General features: G+C 55.9%; 5 protein-coding genes across 5 annotated transcripts; 3 read left to right on the forward strand and 2 right to left on the reverse strand.

Annotated features, from left to right (window-relative positions):
- Nucleotides 1-39: 39 nt before the first annotated feature.
- BO95DRAFT_448395 (ATP-binding protein) lies at nt 40-3193 on the reverse strand. Its single transcript, XM_025587835.1, has one exon. The coding sequence runs from the start codon at nt 3068-3070 to the stop codon at nt 221-223; it is 2850 nt and encodes a 949-aa protein (XP_025436387.1). The 5' UTR covers nt 3071-3193; the 3' UTR covers nt 40-220.
- Nucleotides 3194-5405: 2212 nt separating this feature from the next.
- BO95DRAFT_35593 (LIM domain-binding protein) lies at nt 5406-8601 on the forward strand. The gene is made up of 5 exons (XM_025582274.1): nt 5406-6073; nt 6189-7102; nt 7158-7445; nt 7502-7777; nt 7833-8601. The coding sequence occupies exons 1-5, from the start codon at nt 5767-5769 to the stop codon at nt 8352-8354; spliced, it is 2307 nt and encodes a 768-aa protein (XP_025436388.1). The 5' UTR covers nt 5406-5766; the 3' UTR covers nt 8355-8601.
- Nucleotides 8602-9168: 567 nt separating this feature from the next.
- Nucleotides 9169-10279, forward strand: BO95DRAFT_486655 (urease accessory protein UreG; the record flags this gene model as incomplete). Its single annotated transcript, XM_025590465.1, has 3 exons — nt 9169-9479; nt 9545-9643; nt 9679-10279. Exons 1-3 carry the CDS (start codon nt 9304-9306, stop codon nt 10277-10279), a joined length of 876 nt encoding a protein of 291 aa, XP_025436389.1. The 5' UTR covers nt 9169-9303.
- Nucleotides 10280-10662: 383 nt separating this feature from the next.
- BO95DRAFT_519178 (WDR46/Utp7 family protein) lies at nt 10663-12461 on the reverse strand (the record flags this gene model as incomplete). The annotated part of the gene is made up of 2 exons (XM_025592013.1): nt 11696-12461; nt 10663-11637 (listed from the first exon to the last, which is right to left on the reverse strand). Exons 1-2 carry the CDS (start codon nt 12347-12349, stop codon nt 10663-10665), a joined length of 1629 nt encoding a protein of 542 aa, XP_025436390.1. The 5' UTR covers nt 12350-12461.
- Nucleotides 12462-12599: 138 nt separating this feature from the next.
- BO95DRAFT_425977 (small subunit rRNA maturation protein TSR1) lies at nt 12600-15618 on the forward strand. Its single transcript, XM_025584729.1, has 3 exons — nt 12600-12864; nt 12938-13407; nt 13468-15618. Exons 1-3 carry the CDS (start codon nt 12753-12755, stop codon nt 15319-15321), a joined length of 2436 nt encoding a protein of 811 aa, XP_025436391.1. The 5' UTR covers nt 12600-12752; the 3' UTR covers nt 15322-15618.
- The last annotated feature ends 87 nt before the right edge of the window (nt 15619-15705 follow it).

The raw sequence follows: 15705 nt of genomic DNA on the forward strand, positions 1-15705 counted from the left end.
CCAGACATTTCTATATACCAAAAATCAAAACATTCTATTCCAGAAGATAGCAGGTATCTGCAATATTGTTACAGGTTCATGTCGCTAATTAGTGTACAATTGGTCGTCATTGCCTGCCTGCCCTTCCATCCCAGTCCGCTCCAGTCCGAAACCTCCAAAACCATATAGTAGAGTGAAATAACAGTTGATCTATACAAGAATGCTCATCGAAGCCCTCCGGTCAGGTCCGTACGCGCGCAGCCTCTTCGGCCGCCGCTGATGCGTCCGCGGGAGCCGGGATAAATCCCCAGCCGGGACTCTTCTTCCGCCGTCCTTTGCGATCACCATATTGTTCATCGAACTTCCGGATGGCGGACAAAGATGCCATGTCCTCGCTGATGGATGCACTGATTTCCTCCATCCCCCGTTCAAAGTGCTTCCAGGTCAACGTGCGTCGGGCTGGGTACTGGTAGGGCTCATCGCCTTGGTGCTGTGCCGCCAGTTCGTTCTCCTCTCGCACACAGGCCAATGCGGCAGCCACTGAAAGGTTCTTCAAGTCAGAACCTGAATACAGCGGAGTGCGGCGCGCCAACTCCGCAAGGTCGATTGTGCTGTCGAGAAGTTCGTCCTTCAGATGGATCTTCAAGATGGCCTGCCGATCCTGCTCAGTCGGAAGATCAACCAGAAGGCGGCGGGGAAGACGTCGCAGAACAGCATCATCAAGATCAAAAGGTCGGTTCGTGGCAACCATGATGAAGGCAGAGAGGTCGTTCATCCCGTCCCACTCGCGCAGGAACTGATTGATGAGCTCCCGGTGCGAGGTACGGCTGCTGGCACGGGTCCGAGAGCAAAAGATGGCGTCCGCCTCATCAATGAAAACGACACATGGGCTGAGCTTCTTCGCGAGCGTAAAGATAGCCTTGACGTTCTTCTCACCTTCACCCACGTACATGTCATAAACTTCCGAGCCGCTGACTTCAAGAACGGTGGCACCACTCTCGCGGGCTACAGCCTTGGCCAGGAGTGTCTTACCGGTTCCAGGCGGCCCGTAGAGCAGTAGACCAGGAATCTTGTCCGTAGCCAGAACACCGTAGGTGAACGCCTCGGGGCGGATCAGAGACAGCGAAGTCAGTGTTTTGAGGGCGTCGATAGTCTCTGGAGGCACATGAACGTCCGAAAACGTGGTCCGGATACTCTGCGCATCAACAACTCCGTTCAGCAGCTTCTTCTCATATGAGTTGCACGTCTTTCGTAAAGAGCTCAGCAAGCGCTCTCGGTCGCCTGCTGCGCCTCCTGCTTTAGCTTTGGGCGCCTTTTCTTGCAGCCAGTCTTTCTTGGCCCGTTCGCTCTGCTGTGTCATTTCAATGCCTCGACGAACGTGCTCAAAACCAAACTGTTCACCAGCCTTGAGAGAGCCGAGTGCCAGCGTGCAGACCCAGTGGACTTGGGAATAAGACCAATACCGCTCTTCCAAGCCACTCTGTTCCACAAGAGACGAGTCCAATGGCCAGGCACGATCACGGAAGAGATCATCCTTGAGTGCGGCGGCTTGTTCGTGCAGTCGCGTGCGAAGCATGTCCTGAATGTGGCGGATGTTGATATCTAACGTCCGCTTCCGTTGGTCCTCTGCAAATGTACGCGCTGCCGCCTCCGAGCTCATGTCAGGCGTGACAAGCAGCACTTGAGAAAACTGGTCATCGGGAGCATTCTGCATTAGTCGAGAGGAATCTGCACCAGGTGCGGCTTCCTGTGCCATCGTCCCAACAAACAAGACCCGGGATCCGGCCTTGCGCTTTTCTTCAATTGCTTTCCGCAGGATGATTATGAACTTGGCGCCTTCGCGAGTATCCTGAATCTCGTCGTAGTCCTGGACCTGGACGATGACATCGCGAGCGGCTGGGGTCGCTTCGGGCTCGGAAACCGCCGATTTTACGGGCGCGTCGCCGTCCGCCTCTTTCAACGCCGGTGGTGCAGGCTTCCTACTAGAGGGGGAAATGAGTTGACGGGCAAGCCGAAGTCGTCTACTTTCTGGTCTCGATGCGGCGTTCGCGCCATCCGCTGCCGGATTGAACAACTTCAACCTAGATAGTACGTCATGGATTTCTCCAGACGATCCTAAGATGAATCGTTGACCAACTGCCGGAAGATCGGATGATGAGTGCAATGGTTGCAGAGTTTCGTCATCATTGTCGGCCTCACTCGAATCCACTCCATCTTGTGAAGCCTCCGGCATAGTAGGTCGATATACATCATAGCCCAGGGAACGAATCGCATCGGTTTTCCCGGTATCCGTCAGATCCTGTTCGCTACATAACTCTGCGATGTCCTGTGCGTTCAGCGTCACCAGGTCTGCGCCAACCTCCTGAGCCAACCTCTTGACTACCGCGTCCAGAAACAAGATCCCATCTGCACCCGGATACTGCAGAACCAGATGTGACTTCCGGGCTGAGGGTTCTTGGGCGTACCTTGCCGGCGGCAGACGCATACCAGCGCGTGCAGATGCACACAGCTCCTCCCACATGGCATCCGTCAAGGCGTAGCGGTTCTCTTGCGGCGTAGACTCGTCCGAGGCCGGTGGGCCCTCGCCATGACCACCTTGACCGAGCCTTTCGACTGAGGACGCTTTCTCCGCGTTGAGATCCGACGTTGACCGAATCTGCACTTGTTGTACCGAGACTCCGGCATTTTCGCCCTTCCCATCATGAACGACGATATTGCGCTGACGAAACCACTCTGGTACCGTAGTGACGGGAACAGTTAATTGCGCTGACGCTTTCCGGTTCCTCATTACCCTCCGAAGAGCTGAACCGTAGGGCTTATCAGTCTTGTTTTCATGCTGCTCCGACGCCGGTTTGGTCTCGGAGGTATCGCGGTGGGCGAGGTCTGGTTCAGCATTTAGGGTCGGAATGTCACCGGTGACGGTATCTTTCGCCGAGTCGCGAGGGTCCTGAGGGTCAGATGGGGTGGATGAGAGCCATGCTGGCGAGGGATGGAATCGCCGTGAATGGGCGAGGATTGCGGCGGGAAAGCGGCGATGGGCGATAAACCGACAGGGTCGCGCCAGAGACCAAAGGAACCTGCCTTGGGGCATTGGCGGATACATCCAGGGTGAGCGAGGCCACCAGATTGTGAGGTACGGAAGAGAGTGCTAATGCTGCACCAAAACCTTCGTCTGCATCGGCGGTGAAGTTGCGACCACGGAGTAGGAGCCCGAACAAGGACTTTCTACCTGGTCCGCCTCCTGCTGGGGCGGAGAGCAAAAGTGACATCACGTGACAGTGCCGTGATCTGCAATCTACGCGCTGCAAAAGCACCTGTCGAAGATTAGCACCGCGCGACCAATGATGGCAGTGGAGCATGCTAATAATATTGCGCTGTATAGATTGACTGTTTGATGCTTTATATGGGGCATTTGGCAAAGACTCTTCACGAGGAAGAATGGATGTGTCCTACAACAATGCTTAATTTATGCTCAAACAGGCGATGCTGGAATCAGGGGATTTGAACAGCGGACTGGCTCCAATCAACCCGTGCTACAAAGGCAAGGTCATCACCGACAGGTACGAGATCCACGAGTATGGCGCCGAATCCCAGTGCCTGGATTAATAGACGTGGCGTTATGCAGACTGATATCAGTGCCAGATGGCATTCTACAAAATGATTACAAAAGAAATAGTTGTATAGCATGTTCGAGTGGGACAAGTATCTTGAATTTCATTGTATCTGAAGCTATTTGTCCAGAACCCCACGTGCATGAGGATGATCGACGATCCGCCGACATCCTGATGCCACTCCGTTGTTCGACGTCATTTCGGAAAGCGGTAGAACTACTATAGCATACATTAGCCAAGGGTTCAACGAACTTCATTGTACAAAGAGGTTCGCGTGAATCAGACAAGCCATGATGCAAATTGTTTCTCAGACCAAATATACTGGCAAGTAGCAGACCAACCGGGAAAGGGAGGTCCGAACTGTCTCCTCATGGACGATTCAGAAGGTAAAGAAGAGAAAAAGGTTTTATCATCTTCGAAACAATTCGCAAGGCGACGAATGGGCATGGAGGAAAGGGGGAGAGAGGACTAACCTGCTGCGAGTGGCAGATCTGCGGAGGTGACCTGATCTGTTAGCGACGTTGGATGGTCTGATTGTCAGAACCAAGAGATATCGAGCATGAGATAAAGACTGTTCCCCTGCCTGCAAGGGATCAGAATTCACAATCATATACAAGACAGCATCATGTCTGTTCGGCTTTCCGGCTTTCCGGCTTTTCAGCTGAGTTTTCACTCTGGTCGAAAGTGTGTTGAGAAGATGAAAAAAAGAAAGCAGAAAACTAACCAGCGGACATAAGTAGTAGAAAAAAAAAGTAATGCCCACTACGGAACAGCATTGATCCGGACGCCACGTGATAGAGGCACCTTGCCTGATCGAGGTGTTAGCGTGACTCTGGACGAGGCGCGGACGGCGATTCGCCGATCGGAAGGAAAGAGGAAGAAAAGGCGGAAAAAAGGCCTCATATACCCAGCGAGAAGAGAGAAATGCGATACAGAGAGACACAACGAGAAGAACAATCTCGCTACGAAAAAAACAATATCATAAAAATAATACTTTATCATCCCACCCCATGGCCATATGCTCTTTACTCTGACTGAAGTCGACTTCTTGTTTTTTTGCCCTCTTTGGAATTTTTTTACATACGACTCCCACTGTTATCGTTGGTCTATACCTCCGTAGTCAAATGGAATAACTCTTGTCGACTGCTGCTGCCAACACGTCCAGTTCTTGCAATCGCGCGGTGCCTGCCTGCCCTGCCGGTCCGTCTCTCTTCCCTCTCTCGCTCTCCTGCTCTTCCCTCTTCCCCGTCTCTCTCTCCCCCCCCCCCCCCAAGTCTCGAATCGCTCTCCTCCCCTCTCATTCTTGTCCTGGTCAGTATCTCCCTCTAATCCTGTTTTTCTCTTTATCTCTCTGCATTTCCCTTCATCGCTTTCTCTTTTTTTGCGCGCTCTATCTTTCTATCGGCCCCTAAAAGTGGTGGTGGTTGTGGTGGTAGCAGCCCCTCCACACTTCTTCCTCCCGCCTCCCCCTAACTAACTAACCATTAAGTCTAATTCCCGTGTATGCACTATTGTTGTATTCTCTATCCCATTCCTTTCCTTTCTGTTCCCTGCGCGTTTCCATTCTCTCCCAGGACGGCCTTTAATCTTCCCTTCTAATCGCGTCCTGCCTTCTGTCACCCGCCTTATTCCCTACCCTTTCCCCTCCCAACCTCCCGCCTCTTCCTCGCCTACACCCCCCTCCTCCTTGTCTCTTGTTTCCTCCAAGTCTTCAATCACACCCTTTCTGACTAATCTCTGCTGACGCTACAGGAATTGTGCAGAACAAGGAATTCTACCTTTCCCTCCCCACCGATCTGGCGGGCAACAGGTGATTAGGCCGGTCCGATCCATGCTGCAGATCTTGGGTGGTCCTGGACGATACCGACGCAGGCTCAATCGCCTGTCAGCTGCGTCTTGGCCTCCGCTCCGGCACTAAAAGCGGCCCTGTTGTGCCCTCCACGTCAAGCGCGCTCGTCGTTCAGTCCCGACGTCCGCCTCTTTCGGTCTCCCCAGAAAACCCTCTCTCTCTCCTTCTCTCTCTCCCTTTTTCTTTCCTCTATTTACCTCCTCCTGTCTCTCTGCTGTCGGTCGCTTTATCGCTCAGCCTTTCGCCCCGGCTGACTCCTTTTTGAACTTTTCCGCCTCTTTCACCGACCCCGAGGAGTCCCGTTATCGGCGGCTTCGTAGCACAGCGATGATGATGGCGCAACCGTTTCCCGCCCCTCAAGGCATCCCGCAGCATCATACTTTACCGCCAGGTCATCCAATGGCTCCTGGTCAACATCCCAATGCTCATCCCGGGGCCGGAATGGTGCAGGCGGTGCACCCAGGTGTGTCGGCTCCCGGAGGGCCTCAGGTCAGCCAAGGTGGACCTATGATGGCAGGCATGCCCCCAGGTGCTGGAACAACGGGGCCTGGAGGGCCAGTGCAGGCTCATGCTCTCTCCCATCTGGGTCCGGCACAGGCACACATGTTTCAGCAGCCTCATTTTGCCCAACAATGTAGGTTCCTTTCTGGTCGCTCGGCGGCTTCGTAAATCGTGCTTTGACTGGACAGTACTGCATCTCACTGGCCAATCATGATGGTTCTTTGCTAACTCACTATACCTCGACCTAGTTGCCGGTAACCCACAACTTATGCACCCGCAGCAGCAACAGGCAATGATGAGGCAACGTCTAATTCTCCAGCAACAGCAGCAACAGCAGCAGCATCAGCAGCATCAGCAGCAACATGGTGGACTTCCGGTATCGTTACCCAACGGCAATCCTGCCGGCCTAACTGCCGCTCATGTCGCCGCCATGCAAGCGAATCAAGGAATGCGACCCGTGAATTTGCAGATGCAGATGCAGCAAATGCCCCACGGACAAGCGCAGAATATCCAACAGCAGCAGCAGCATCTCTTCGCCATCCAAGCGGCCCAAGCGCAACAAGCCCAGCATGTACAACAGGCTCAACACGCGCAGCAGGCACAACAGGCTCAGCAGGCTCAGGCCCAGCAAGCGCATCAAGCCCAGCAAGTCCAGCAGGCGGCCACCCCGGTTCAACCTGGCCAGCAGACTCCGCAGCAACGGGCAGCCGCGCAACCGCAGAGCGTGCACGATGCGCAAAGCGCAACGCCGCAACCCCAACATGGCCCCCCACCACATCAGGGGAGCGCGACTCCGCAACCGAATCCGTCGCAGATACCCACCACCCAGCCCCCGCAGCCGCAGCAGCAGCCTCCCGCTCCACAGCCGCAGCCCACCCCTAATCCGCCTCCGCAACAACTGCCACAGTCGCAGCAGCCTGGTCCCCAACAGCAGCCGCCGCAGCAGCAGCCGCAGCCGCAACCACCACAAAGTCAGCAGGGGACTGTACAGGGACAACAACAACCTCCCATGATGTCCCAGGAGGCACAGCTGAAGGCGGCGCAGCAGCAGCAGCAGCAGAATCCAGCCACGATGATGATGCAACAGCAACCACGAATACCAATGAAAGGGGCCGCAATTCTCCACCTGAATAGCTTCGCAGAACACCTGAGCAGCTTCCAAGTATGTTCTCACATCACCCTCGCGCCCTAGGAAGAGCGATGCTAACATGTTACAGAGCCGCGGTGAGGCACACGATCTCGCCTACTGGCAACAGTTCGTGGGCCGGTTTTACGCTTCTGGAGGCGTCTTACGTCAGGGCGTCTACAACCATCAGACGGGTTCGAAGCAATTCGAGATTGGCACGGTCGCACTGCCTCGCTACTACTACACCCAGTTCACGAGCGGTATCCGCCATATCCAGATGGTTGTGGAGGGGGCTCGGGAGCGGGACTTGCCGAACGGAGGTCACGTTGTGGAGAGCCCCAGAACTTCCTTCATCTACTGGTTCACCAACGATACTCAGGTCGGCACTTCTATCATTGGTTCTAAACTGAAGAAATCTACTGACAGCGAATTTAGCTCTTTGCCAACGGAACGATGACGGCACATTTTGACATGAACAACAAGATCGAGATGCTAGATATCGTTATGTTGAATCATACCGAGTATCTGCCTCGCAGCCAGCTACAGGCCCTAGAACAAGCAGCAGCAGAACTACCAAAGCAGAGTCCCAAGGTTACCAAGAATGCGGGCAAGCGTGGCCAGCAGAAGCAGCCGCCACCGCCCGCGGCTACCTTGCCCGAATCAATGGTGACTTTGAACGGTGTACCGGGTGCTGTCATGCAATTCATGGAGGTGTGTTTCATCCCTCAGCATCCCCCAGGCTATACTGATATATTTCATGATGTAGGTCTCGGAGACGATCGCATCTATGCAATTCTTGATGCAGTTCTCCCAGCAAAACCCTCAATTGACACCGTGGGAATCGTTGCGCAACCTGGTGAATTCGATGCAGAACCAAGTACCTAATCCTGCCTTCATGCCCCTCCAAATGAACCCGGCCATGCAACAAGGTCAGCCCCGCGCCCCCAGCATGAGCGCTCCGAACCAATTCGCCTCCCCAGCCATGGCTCATCTGGGTCTACCTCCTGCTCAAGGGTCTCCCCATCTGAGTGTCTCTGGTCATCCCAGCCCTGCACCAACCCACCTGGCCGGACCTCCGATGCCGCAGGGTCAAGTGCAGGGCAATGGTCCGCAAGTGACCAGTGCAAGTGCTAGTCCCAACGTGGGAACCAAGCGGCGTCGGGCCAGCACGGTGAAGGTGGAAAATGATGATAATGGACCGGATTTGAACGGGGCGCCGGGACCTGTGCCAGCCAAGGTGAAGGCCAGTCCACGCGTGGGCGCGAAGAAGCAAAAAGGGGGCGCTTAATCTTAGAGTAATTGTGGTTTGGGTTACTTTTTGTCGCTTGTCATCTCATATCATTGCAGTCTCACCAGGCGGGAATCGGCGTACCTTGAGGATACTGTGCGAGGCTTCTCTTTCTCCGATGCTTTTCTTCTCATCTGCCGGTGTCTTTTTTTCTTTGTCTCCTTGGCCGCCATTGAACATACGTGCTGGGTTCGGGTGCTATATGCTATTGTTTCTGCGGGGCTGGCTCGATATGGATCAGGTTTCAATTGCAATTAGAAAGTCAACAGGCTTGATTGACACGGCGTCTTTTGAGTCGGTTGTGCCTGTGATTGAACCAGACGACCTTGCATCTAGACCCGATCATTGTCCGGGCAGTTTTTCTGTTTGTTTTTTTTTTCTCTCCCTTTTCCTTTTGCTCTATTTTATTCTCCTTCCATCTCTCACAGCGTTCTGTGGGGGTTGACGTGTGTATGAACGTCGTTGCAGTGAATGTTGTGCTTGTGGAGCTGCTTTATTTGATATCCACCTTACCTGGGCGATTGACGTGATCTTGCTTTTTCCTCTGTCTCTCTCTCGATTCTTGTCTCTTACATCTTGTTATGTTCCAGGCGTTTGGGATATTTTGGGAAGATAATGTGTTGATAGTTGCGTTGCTGCATTGTTGTGTAAGAGAGCATTTCAATTTCAATTCCAATTTCAATTTCAATTCCAATCTTCAATACAAGTTACTTAAGTTAGCCGTCGGATCTGGGCGCCAATCGGGGCAGGGCATCGGCAGTCGCCGTGCAGCCCCTCCACCGCCCCGCCATTAACTTGGTACTTACTCAGTAGATCTACTAATAGTAACTCACCTACCTCCTCCGCCAACCTGAACTCGCTATCTTTTTATCTTCTCTCGTCTTTTTTCTTCTCTTGACTTTCTATCGTCTTCGCTCCCGGATTGTTCAACCCTCCACAACCACACATCATGTCTCACTCTCACTCCCACGACACTGGCGTCAGCCACTCCCACGACGATGTCACCGGCGGCCACGGCCACTCGCACGAGATCCTCGACGGCCCGGGATCCTACATCAACCGGGAGATGCCATTGTCGGAGTCCCGGGACTGGAAAGACCGTGCCTTCACCATTGGAATTGGCGGGTAAGTCTATCCCCTCTGCGAATGACTTATGTGTCTAATTCATATGATTTTTCTCTCAAATCTAGACCCGTCGGATCCGGCAAGACCGCCCTGATGCTGGCGCTCTGCCATGCCCTGCGAGACGAATACAACATTGCGGCTGTGACCAACGACATCTTCACAAGGTAGGTTGCGTTGCGTTACTTCCCCTTTCCCTTAGTCCCCCACAAACCCCCCACCCCGCCCAAATCTCTATTCACACAACCCGGCCACAAAACAGAGAAGACGCCGAATTCCTCACCCGCCACAAGGCCCTGGCGCCCAACCGCATCCGCGCCATAGAGACGGGCGGCTGCCCGCACGCCGCCGTCCGCGAGGACATCAGCGCCAACCTGCTGGCCCTGCAGTCGCTGCACAAGCAATTCCAGACCGATCTGCTGCTGATCGAGTCCGGCGGCGACAACCTGGCGGCCAACTACTCGCGCGAGCTGGCCGATTTCATCATCTACGTGATCGACGTCGCTGGCGGCGACAAGGTGCCCCGCAAGGGCGGGCCGGGCATCACCGGCAGTGACTTGTTGGTGGTCAACAAGTGCGATCTGGCGGCCATCGTGGGCGCCGATCTGGGGGTCATGGAGCGGGATGCTGCCCGCATGCGGGAGGGCGGGCCCACAGTCTTCGCCGAGGTGAAGAATGGGAAGGGGATGCAGCATATTGTGGGCTTGATTTTGAGTGCGTGGAAGGGGTGTGGGGCTTATGAGGAGTGTGTGAGGAGGTGGAAGGCGGGCGGGCAGAGGGGGTCGGGGAGTGTTGATGCTTGAACTTTATCTCTTATGTTTACTTTTCGGGGAGTGTGAGGTTGAGATTATGAAGTGGGGGGAGTGGAGGTGGACTTTAGGTAGTTTGGCACTGTTGTCCGTTGATGTATATGATGATGATCGTTTATTTGCACATTTCTATAGGATATATATATTCAAAGACTGAGAACTTTTTCTTTTCTTGCTTCTCTCTCATCCGCTAAAAACCTCAACGCCGGGAATATGCAGCCATTTAAAAAAAAAGAATACAGCAGCGATGGAAGCCCGACGCTCCAACCACCAGGGTATCTGAGAGCTCAAAAGTCGCAGGATGAACACCCCACCACAACCCCAAACAGAAATACATACACGAAACAGATGAGCTAGAAAGTAGATATATGTTCTTCTCACATCTCCTTCTTCGCAAAGCGAGCCAGAGCAGGCCCCAGCTCCTGTCGCTCGGCCCGCAACTTGTCCTTGGCCCGCGCGGTGCGCTCCTTGTGCAGCAACTCCGCCTTGACCCGCTTCTCGTCGATGACGTTGCGGCGGCCCTTCTTCCGGAGGTACTTGCGCAGGGCGCTGTTGCGGCCGCGGCCGCGGTTCTTGAGCTTCTCCATGGGGTCCTCGGGCTTGCGGTCGAGGTCGCGCTCCTCGCGGTTCTTCTGATCGCGGATCGTGTCCAGCTTGCCGATGAAGCTGGGGTCGAGCGAGATCATGTCCGGCTGCAGCTTGTGGAGCAGGCCGCGCACCTCCGCCTCCTGGCGCTGCTTGGTGTTCTCGTAGGGGTTGGCCTCCAGGGCGTCGAAGTTGGGCTCGCCCGCGCCGGGGACGATGATGCTGGCGAAGCCCTGGTCGTGGCCCACGCCCAGCACATCCTCGAACGGGCACCAGCGCATGTTCTCGATGCGCTGCCCGTCGCCGCCCCACGCCATGTAGGGGCTCTGCACCTTGCCCTGGTCCGCCTGCGCCGCGTCGAACAGCCCGCGCCACACGCTGACCTGCGTGCCCCAGCCCACCGCCGTCAGGTTGCGGTCGCTGATCGCCACCGACGCCCCCGGCTGGTGGCACGAGTACGAGTGCACCTCCCGGAACATCCGGATGTCCCACACGTTCATCTTCTGGTCCTGGCCCGTCGACACCATGTACCGGCCCTGGCGGTCTATAGCCATCGACCGCACCGGGCCGCGGTGCACCAGCGCCTTCACCAGCGCCGTTTGCGAGTTCGGCGACCACAGCGTCACGCTGCCGTTCTGGTGGCCGACGTGCAGGATGGCGTTCCAGGGGTTCTGGGCGAGGGAGGTCGGCGCTCCCATGCGCGTGGGAAGCTCGGCCACCATTTGACCGGTCGAGGTGTCGGTGTATTTGAGGTAGCCGCTCATTTGCTAATGGTTTTGAGATATTAGTCTAGGACATTGAATCAAGGCCTCGAAAGATACTTACCGCGCTAGCGAGAAGGAAATGGTAGGGCAAGAATTCGAGGAAGAGCGGCTCGAGGTGCTTGTTCAGGCAGTGCAGCTCCACACCGGCGTGATCGTAGATGTAGACGGATCGCTTCTGCGCGACGGCGAAGTACTGGTTGTTGTGCAGCCACCGGGCGTCCCGGACGGTCTCGTTCAGCTGCAGCTCGCAGCCCAGCTTGCCGTTCCGCCAGTCCATCGTCGCAACATGGCCCTTGCGGCCCGCCAGCAGCAGCTCGCGGCCGTTCCTCGTATAGTCACAGCGGTAGGGGCCCATGTCGGTCAACTTCAGCTCGAACCCCTTCTTGGCCGTCTCGATGCCCACGTTATCCCGGATATCGCTCTGACGCACCTTGTACGTCCGCTCCAACTCGCCCTCGGTCTCGATGAATCCGGCCTCGTGCTCCAGCAGGATCTCCGCATCCTTGGCCCGGAGCGCGGCCTCCTTGAACTTGGCTTCGACGGCCTTCAGGTTGCTGCGCAGCTTCTTGTCCCGGATGCTGTGGGTGTGAATGCCCTTGCCGCGGCCGTAGGTCTTTTGCGCTTCCATCACTCTTTTGCTTTCCTTGCGCTTGTTGGGGTTGGCGTTGGTGTTGGCCGTCGGCGCAATGGCCTTTGTCGGCGTGGATTCCGACATTGCGGGCGGTGGGAGGTGAGCGCTGAGGATTCTATGAAATCCGGTGAAGAGAGATCTGGGTGAGAAATTTCCTCTAAGCTGTCGAAAGTTGACGTTTGACTTGAGGACCAACAGTCACTTGCGATCTGCAATAAAAATCCGAGCCGAACTTTTCTTTTTCTGCCGGTCGGATCCCTCGCTTGTGTCTCCACCGCCTTATTTTTTTCTTTCCTCTTCCCCAGACCAAAAGTCAACAATCGGGCCCGATTGGATTGAGTCTCAACCTCAGGCTCTTTTAGCTCTTTCTTTTGGCTCTTTCTCTTTGCTTCTGGAAGACGGACTCTTCTGCAGGCTCACGAATAACTGCGAATCTCCCACGCTGGCCTCTCTTCCCTTCCGGTTCAAAGCGCCCAGCGGTGCCAACATGGCGCCCACTCAAGCGGTGCAACACCACCACCGCTCCACCACCAAATCCTCCAACAAGCCCTACAAGACTCGCCATGCCTCGAAGAGTGCTCTGAAAGATAAGGAGAAGGGTGCGTCTATCTACCTACATATCTATCGCTCTACCAATTAAAACTTCCCGGGCCGCTAAAATATCATCTTCAGGCAAGGTTGAAAGGCCCGAGCGGGGCACCCGCAAGACCCCTCACCAACAGCTCATGTCGAAACTCGATCGGAGGAACCAGGCTCGCCAGAAACAGCAGCTGAAACAACAGGAGAAGGCTCAGTCGACCAGCATTTTCTCCGGCCAGAACGGCGCCCCCCGCCATGTTGCCGTTGTGCCGCTCTCCGTCGATATCGATGTCGCCGCCGTCATCCGGTCCCTGAACGAAAGCGTCGACGTCTCCGCCGATGTCTCCGCCGATCAGATCTCTCGTGTGCGCGTCGAGCGATTCCGCCAGAGCCTGCAGTACATTCCGGCCAAGTACGACCTCATGAGCGCGCTGGATGCGTGTCGGATGGCCGATTTCGTGGTGCTCGCGCTTTCCTCCCAGGTCGAGGTGGAGGAAGAGGGAGAATTGCTGCTTAGATCCATCGAGGGTCAGGGTATCTCCAACGTTGTTGCTGTGGTTCAGGTGCGTCTTTACGGTCCACGGGTGGTGTATGGCTCACGTGCTAATGATATCCGTTCATAGGGCCTTGATAAGATCAACCCACCGAAGAAGCGTCCCCAGGTTGCGGCATCCCTCAAGTCTTTCGTTAGCCATTTCTTCCCCTCCATCGAAAAGGTTCTCTCCGTGGATTCTCGTCAAGAATGCTCCAACGCGGTTCGCTCTTTGTGCACGGCCGCCCCCAAAGGTATCCGTTGGCGCGACGAGCGCAGCTGGATGCTCATCGAAAATGTGCAATGGCCCGAGAACAGCGCCGAGGTTGTGGACGATGTGGTCGTGACCGGTGTCGTGCGCGGAAAGGGCCTGAAGGCCGATCGCCTCGTTCACATCCCCGGCTGGGGTGACTTCCAGGTCGACTCTATCACAGCAGCTCCTCTCGCGACGGCGCGAAGCAAGCGGGACGATGCGATGAACGTGGATGACAACGAGGCGCCGCAGCTCTTGGACTCGCCTACGGCGGATCACGACGACATGGCCACCGTTGCTCCCGAAGAGATCGAGATGGAGGACGACGAGTACTCCTTCGCTGGGGAGGAGCGCAAGGGTGTCCTCCTGGACGACCACCACTATTTCTCCGAGGATGAGGAAGACAGCCTGCCCAAGCCCAAGAGACTGCCCAAGGGTACTTCCAAGTATCAGTCCGCATGGTTCTTGGACAACATCTCCGACTCGGGATCCGACTGGGAGGATGAGGAGGACGTTGCGATGGGTGACGATACGATGGACACTGCCGGCGCCCCTGAGGACGGTGTGTTCCCAGACCACGGGGATGCCATGACAGAGGCTGGTCCCTCGGAATATCCCCAGTCCGAGATGTTCGTTGATCCGTCGCCCGAGGATGATGCCCGACAGCTGGAGGAATACCGGGCCAGCCGCCGCAACGAGGCCGAGGAGGACCTGGAGTTCCCTGACGAGATCGAGCTGCACCCCAACGTTCTCGCCCGCGAGCGCTTGGCCCGCTTCCGCGGTCTGAAGAACTTCAAGACCAGCCCGTGGGAGACCTCCGAGGACCGCGCGCACGAGCCCGAGGACTGGCGCCGACTGCTCCAGTTCGCCGACTACAAGGGCGCGAGGAACAAGTTCCTCCGCGAAGCTCTCGTCGGCGGCGTCAACCCCGGCGCGCGGGTGGATGTGCACCTGCGCGCTGTGCCCGCCGCCCTCCGCAACCGCCCGCAACCCCTCTCCCTCTTCTCGCTGCTGCGTCACGAACACAAGCACACGGTGGTCAACATCAACATGCACCTCAACTCGAGCGTCGAGGAGCCCCTCAAGTCCAAGGAGGAACTGATCGTCCAGTACGGCCCGCGCCGCCTGGTCGTCAACCCGATCTTCTCCGCGGGCGACAACACCCCCAACAACGTCCACAAATTCGACCGCTTCCTGCACCCCGGCCGCAGCGCCGTTGCCACCTGGATCGGCCCCTTGACCTGGGGCGCGGTGCCCGTGCTCGTCTTCAAGAACAAGAAAGCCGCCGCCGCCGAGGACCCAGAGGAGATGGCCGACGCCGTCGACGAGGCAGAAGAAAGCCCCCGTCTCGACCGCCTCGAGCTCATTGGCAACGGCACCGTCATCGCCCCGGACCAGAACCGCGTCGTGGCCAAGCGCGCCATCCTCACGGGCCACCCGTACAAGATCCACAAGCGCGTCGTCACCGTGCGGTACATGTTCTTCAACTCCGAGGACATCCAGTGGTTCAAGGCCATGCAGCTGTGGACTCGCCGCGGCCGCAGCGGTTTCATCAAGGAGTCCCTCGGTACGCACGGTTACTTCAAGGCCACCTTCGATGCCAAGATCAATCCACAGGATTCCATCGGTATCAGTCTATACAAGCGGGTGTTCCCGCGCAAGGCGCGGACTCTGGAGGAGGTGGTCTACTAAGCTTACCTACTTTCAGGCGTGTTGGGTATCTTTCCTTGGTTAGAATTGCCCAGGGGATGCTAGGGGTGTGCGAGAGAGCACGAGATAGATTATCTATGATACCACCGAACCTTTCTTTTTTTTGCTTTTCGAGGCATATGAACCATTGACGATGATGCCTATGTCTGTGGATCTTTCTTGAACTACAGTCATCAATTTACAACAAAAAGTACAGTACATCTTGTTGCGTTGAACATTTCTCTTCCCTTGGCAGGATAGTTATAGATAGCAGGTCAGGCTTTAATGATGAGTTACGAGATTTGCGTTCTTCTCTTCCTTCTCTTGGTCTTAGGTCCTTGTCCATTGTTGTATTCTCACAAGTATATCATATTCAAAATTCATGGC

Source organism: Aspergillus brunneoviolaceus (assembly GCF_003184695.1).
Source record: "Aspergillus brunneoviolaceus CBS 621.78 unplaced genomic scaffold BO95scaffold_118, whole genome shotgun sequence".
NCBI classification, from domain to species: domain Eukaryota; kingdom Fungi; phylum Ascomycota; class Eurotiomycetes; order Eurotiales; family Aspergillaceae; genus Aspergillus; species Aspergillus brunneoviolaceus.

Bases quoted from the DNA above. Each gene is read 5' to 3' on its own strand.
- BO95DRAFT_448395 (XM_025587835.1), bottom strand. From the start codon at position 3,070: ATGCCCCAAGGCAGGTTCCTTTGGTCTCTGGCGCGACCCTGTCGGTTT.
- BO95DRAFT_35593 (XM_025582274.1), top strand. From the start codon at position 5,767: ATGATGATGGCGCAACCGTTTCCCGCCCCTCAAGGCATCCCGCAGCAT. The intron at 6,074-6,188 runs GTAGGTTCCTTT...ACCTCGACCTAG, and splicing joins GCCTCATTTTGCCCAACAAT to TTGCCGGTAACCCACAACTT. The intron at 7,778-7,832 runs GTGTGTTTCATC...TTCATGATGTAG, and splicing joins CTGTCATGCAATTCATGGAG to GTCTCGGAGACGATCGCATC.
- BO95DRAFT_425977 (XM_025584729.1), top strand. From the start codon at position 12,753: ATGGCGCCCACTCAAGCGGTGCAACACCACCACCGCTCCACCACCAAA. The intron at 12,865-12,937 runs GTGCGTCTATCT...TATCATCTTCAG, and splicing joins TCTGAAAGATAAGGAGAAGG to GCAAGGTTGAAAGGCCCGAG. The intron at 13,408-13,467 runs GTGCGTCTTTAC...ATCCGTTCATAG, and splicing joins ACGTTGTTGCTGTGGTTCAG to GGCCTTGATAAGATCAACCC.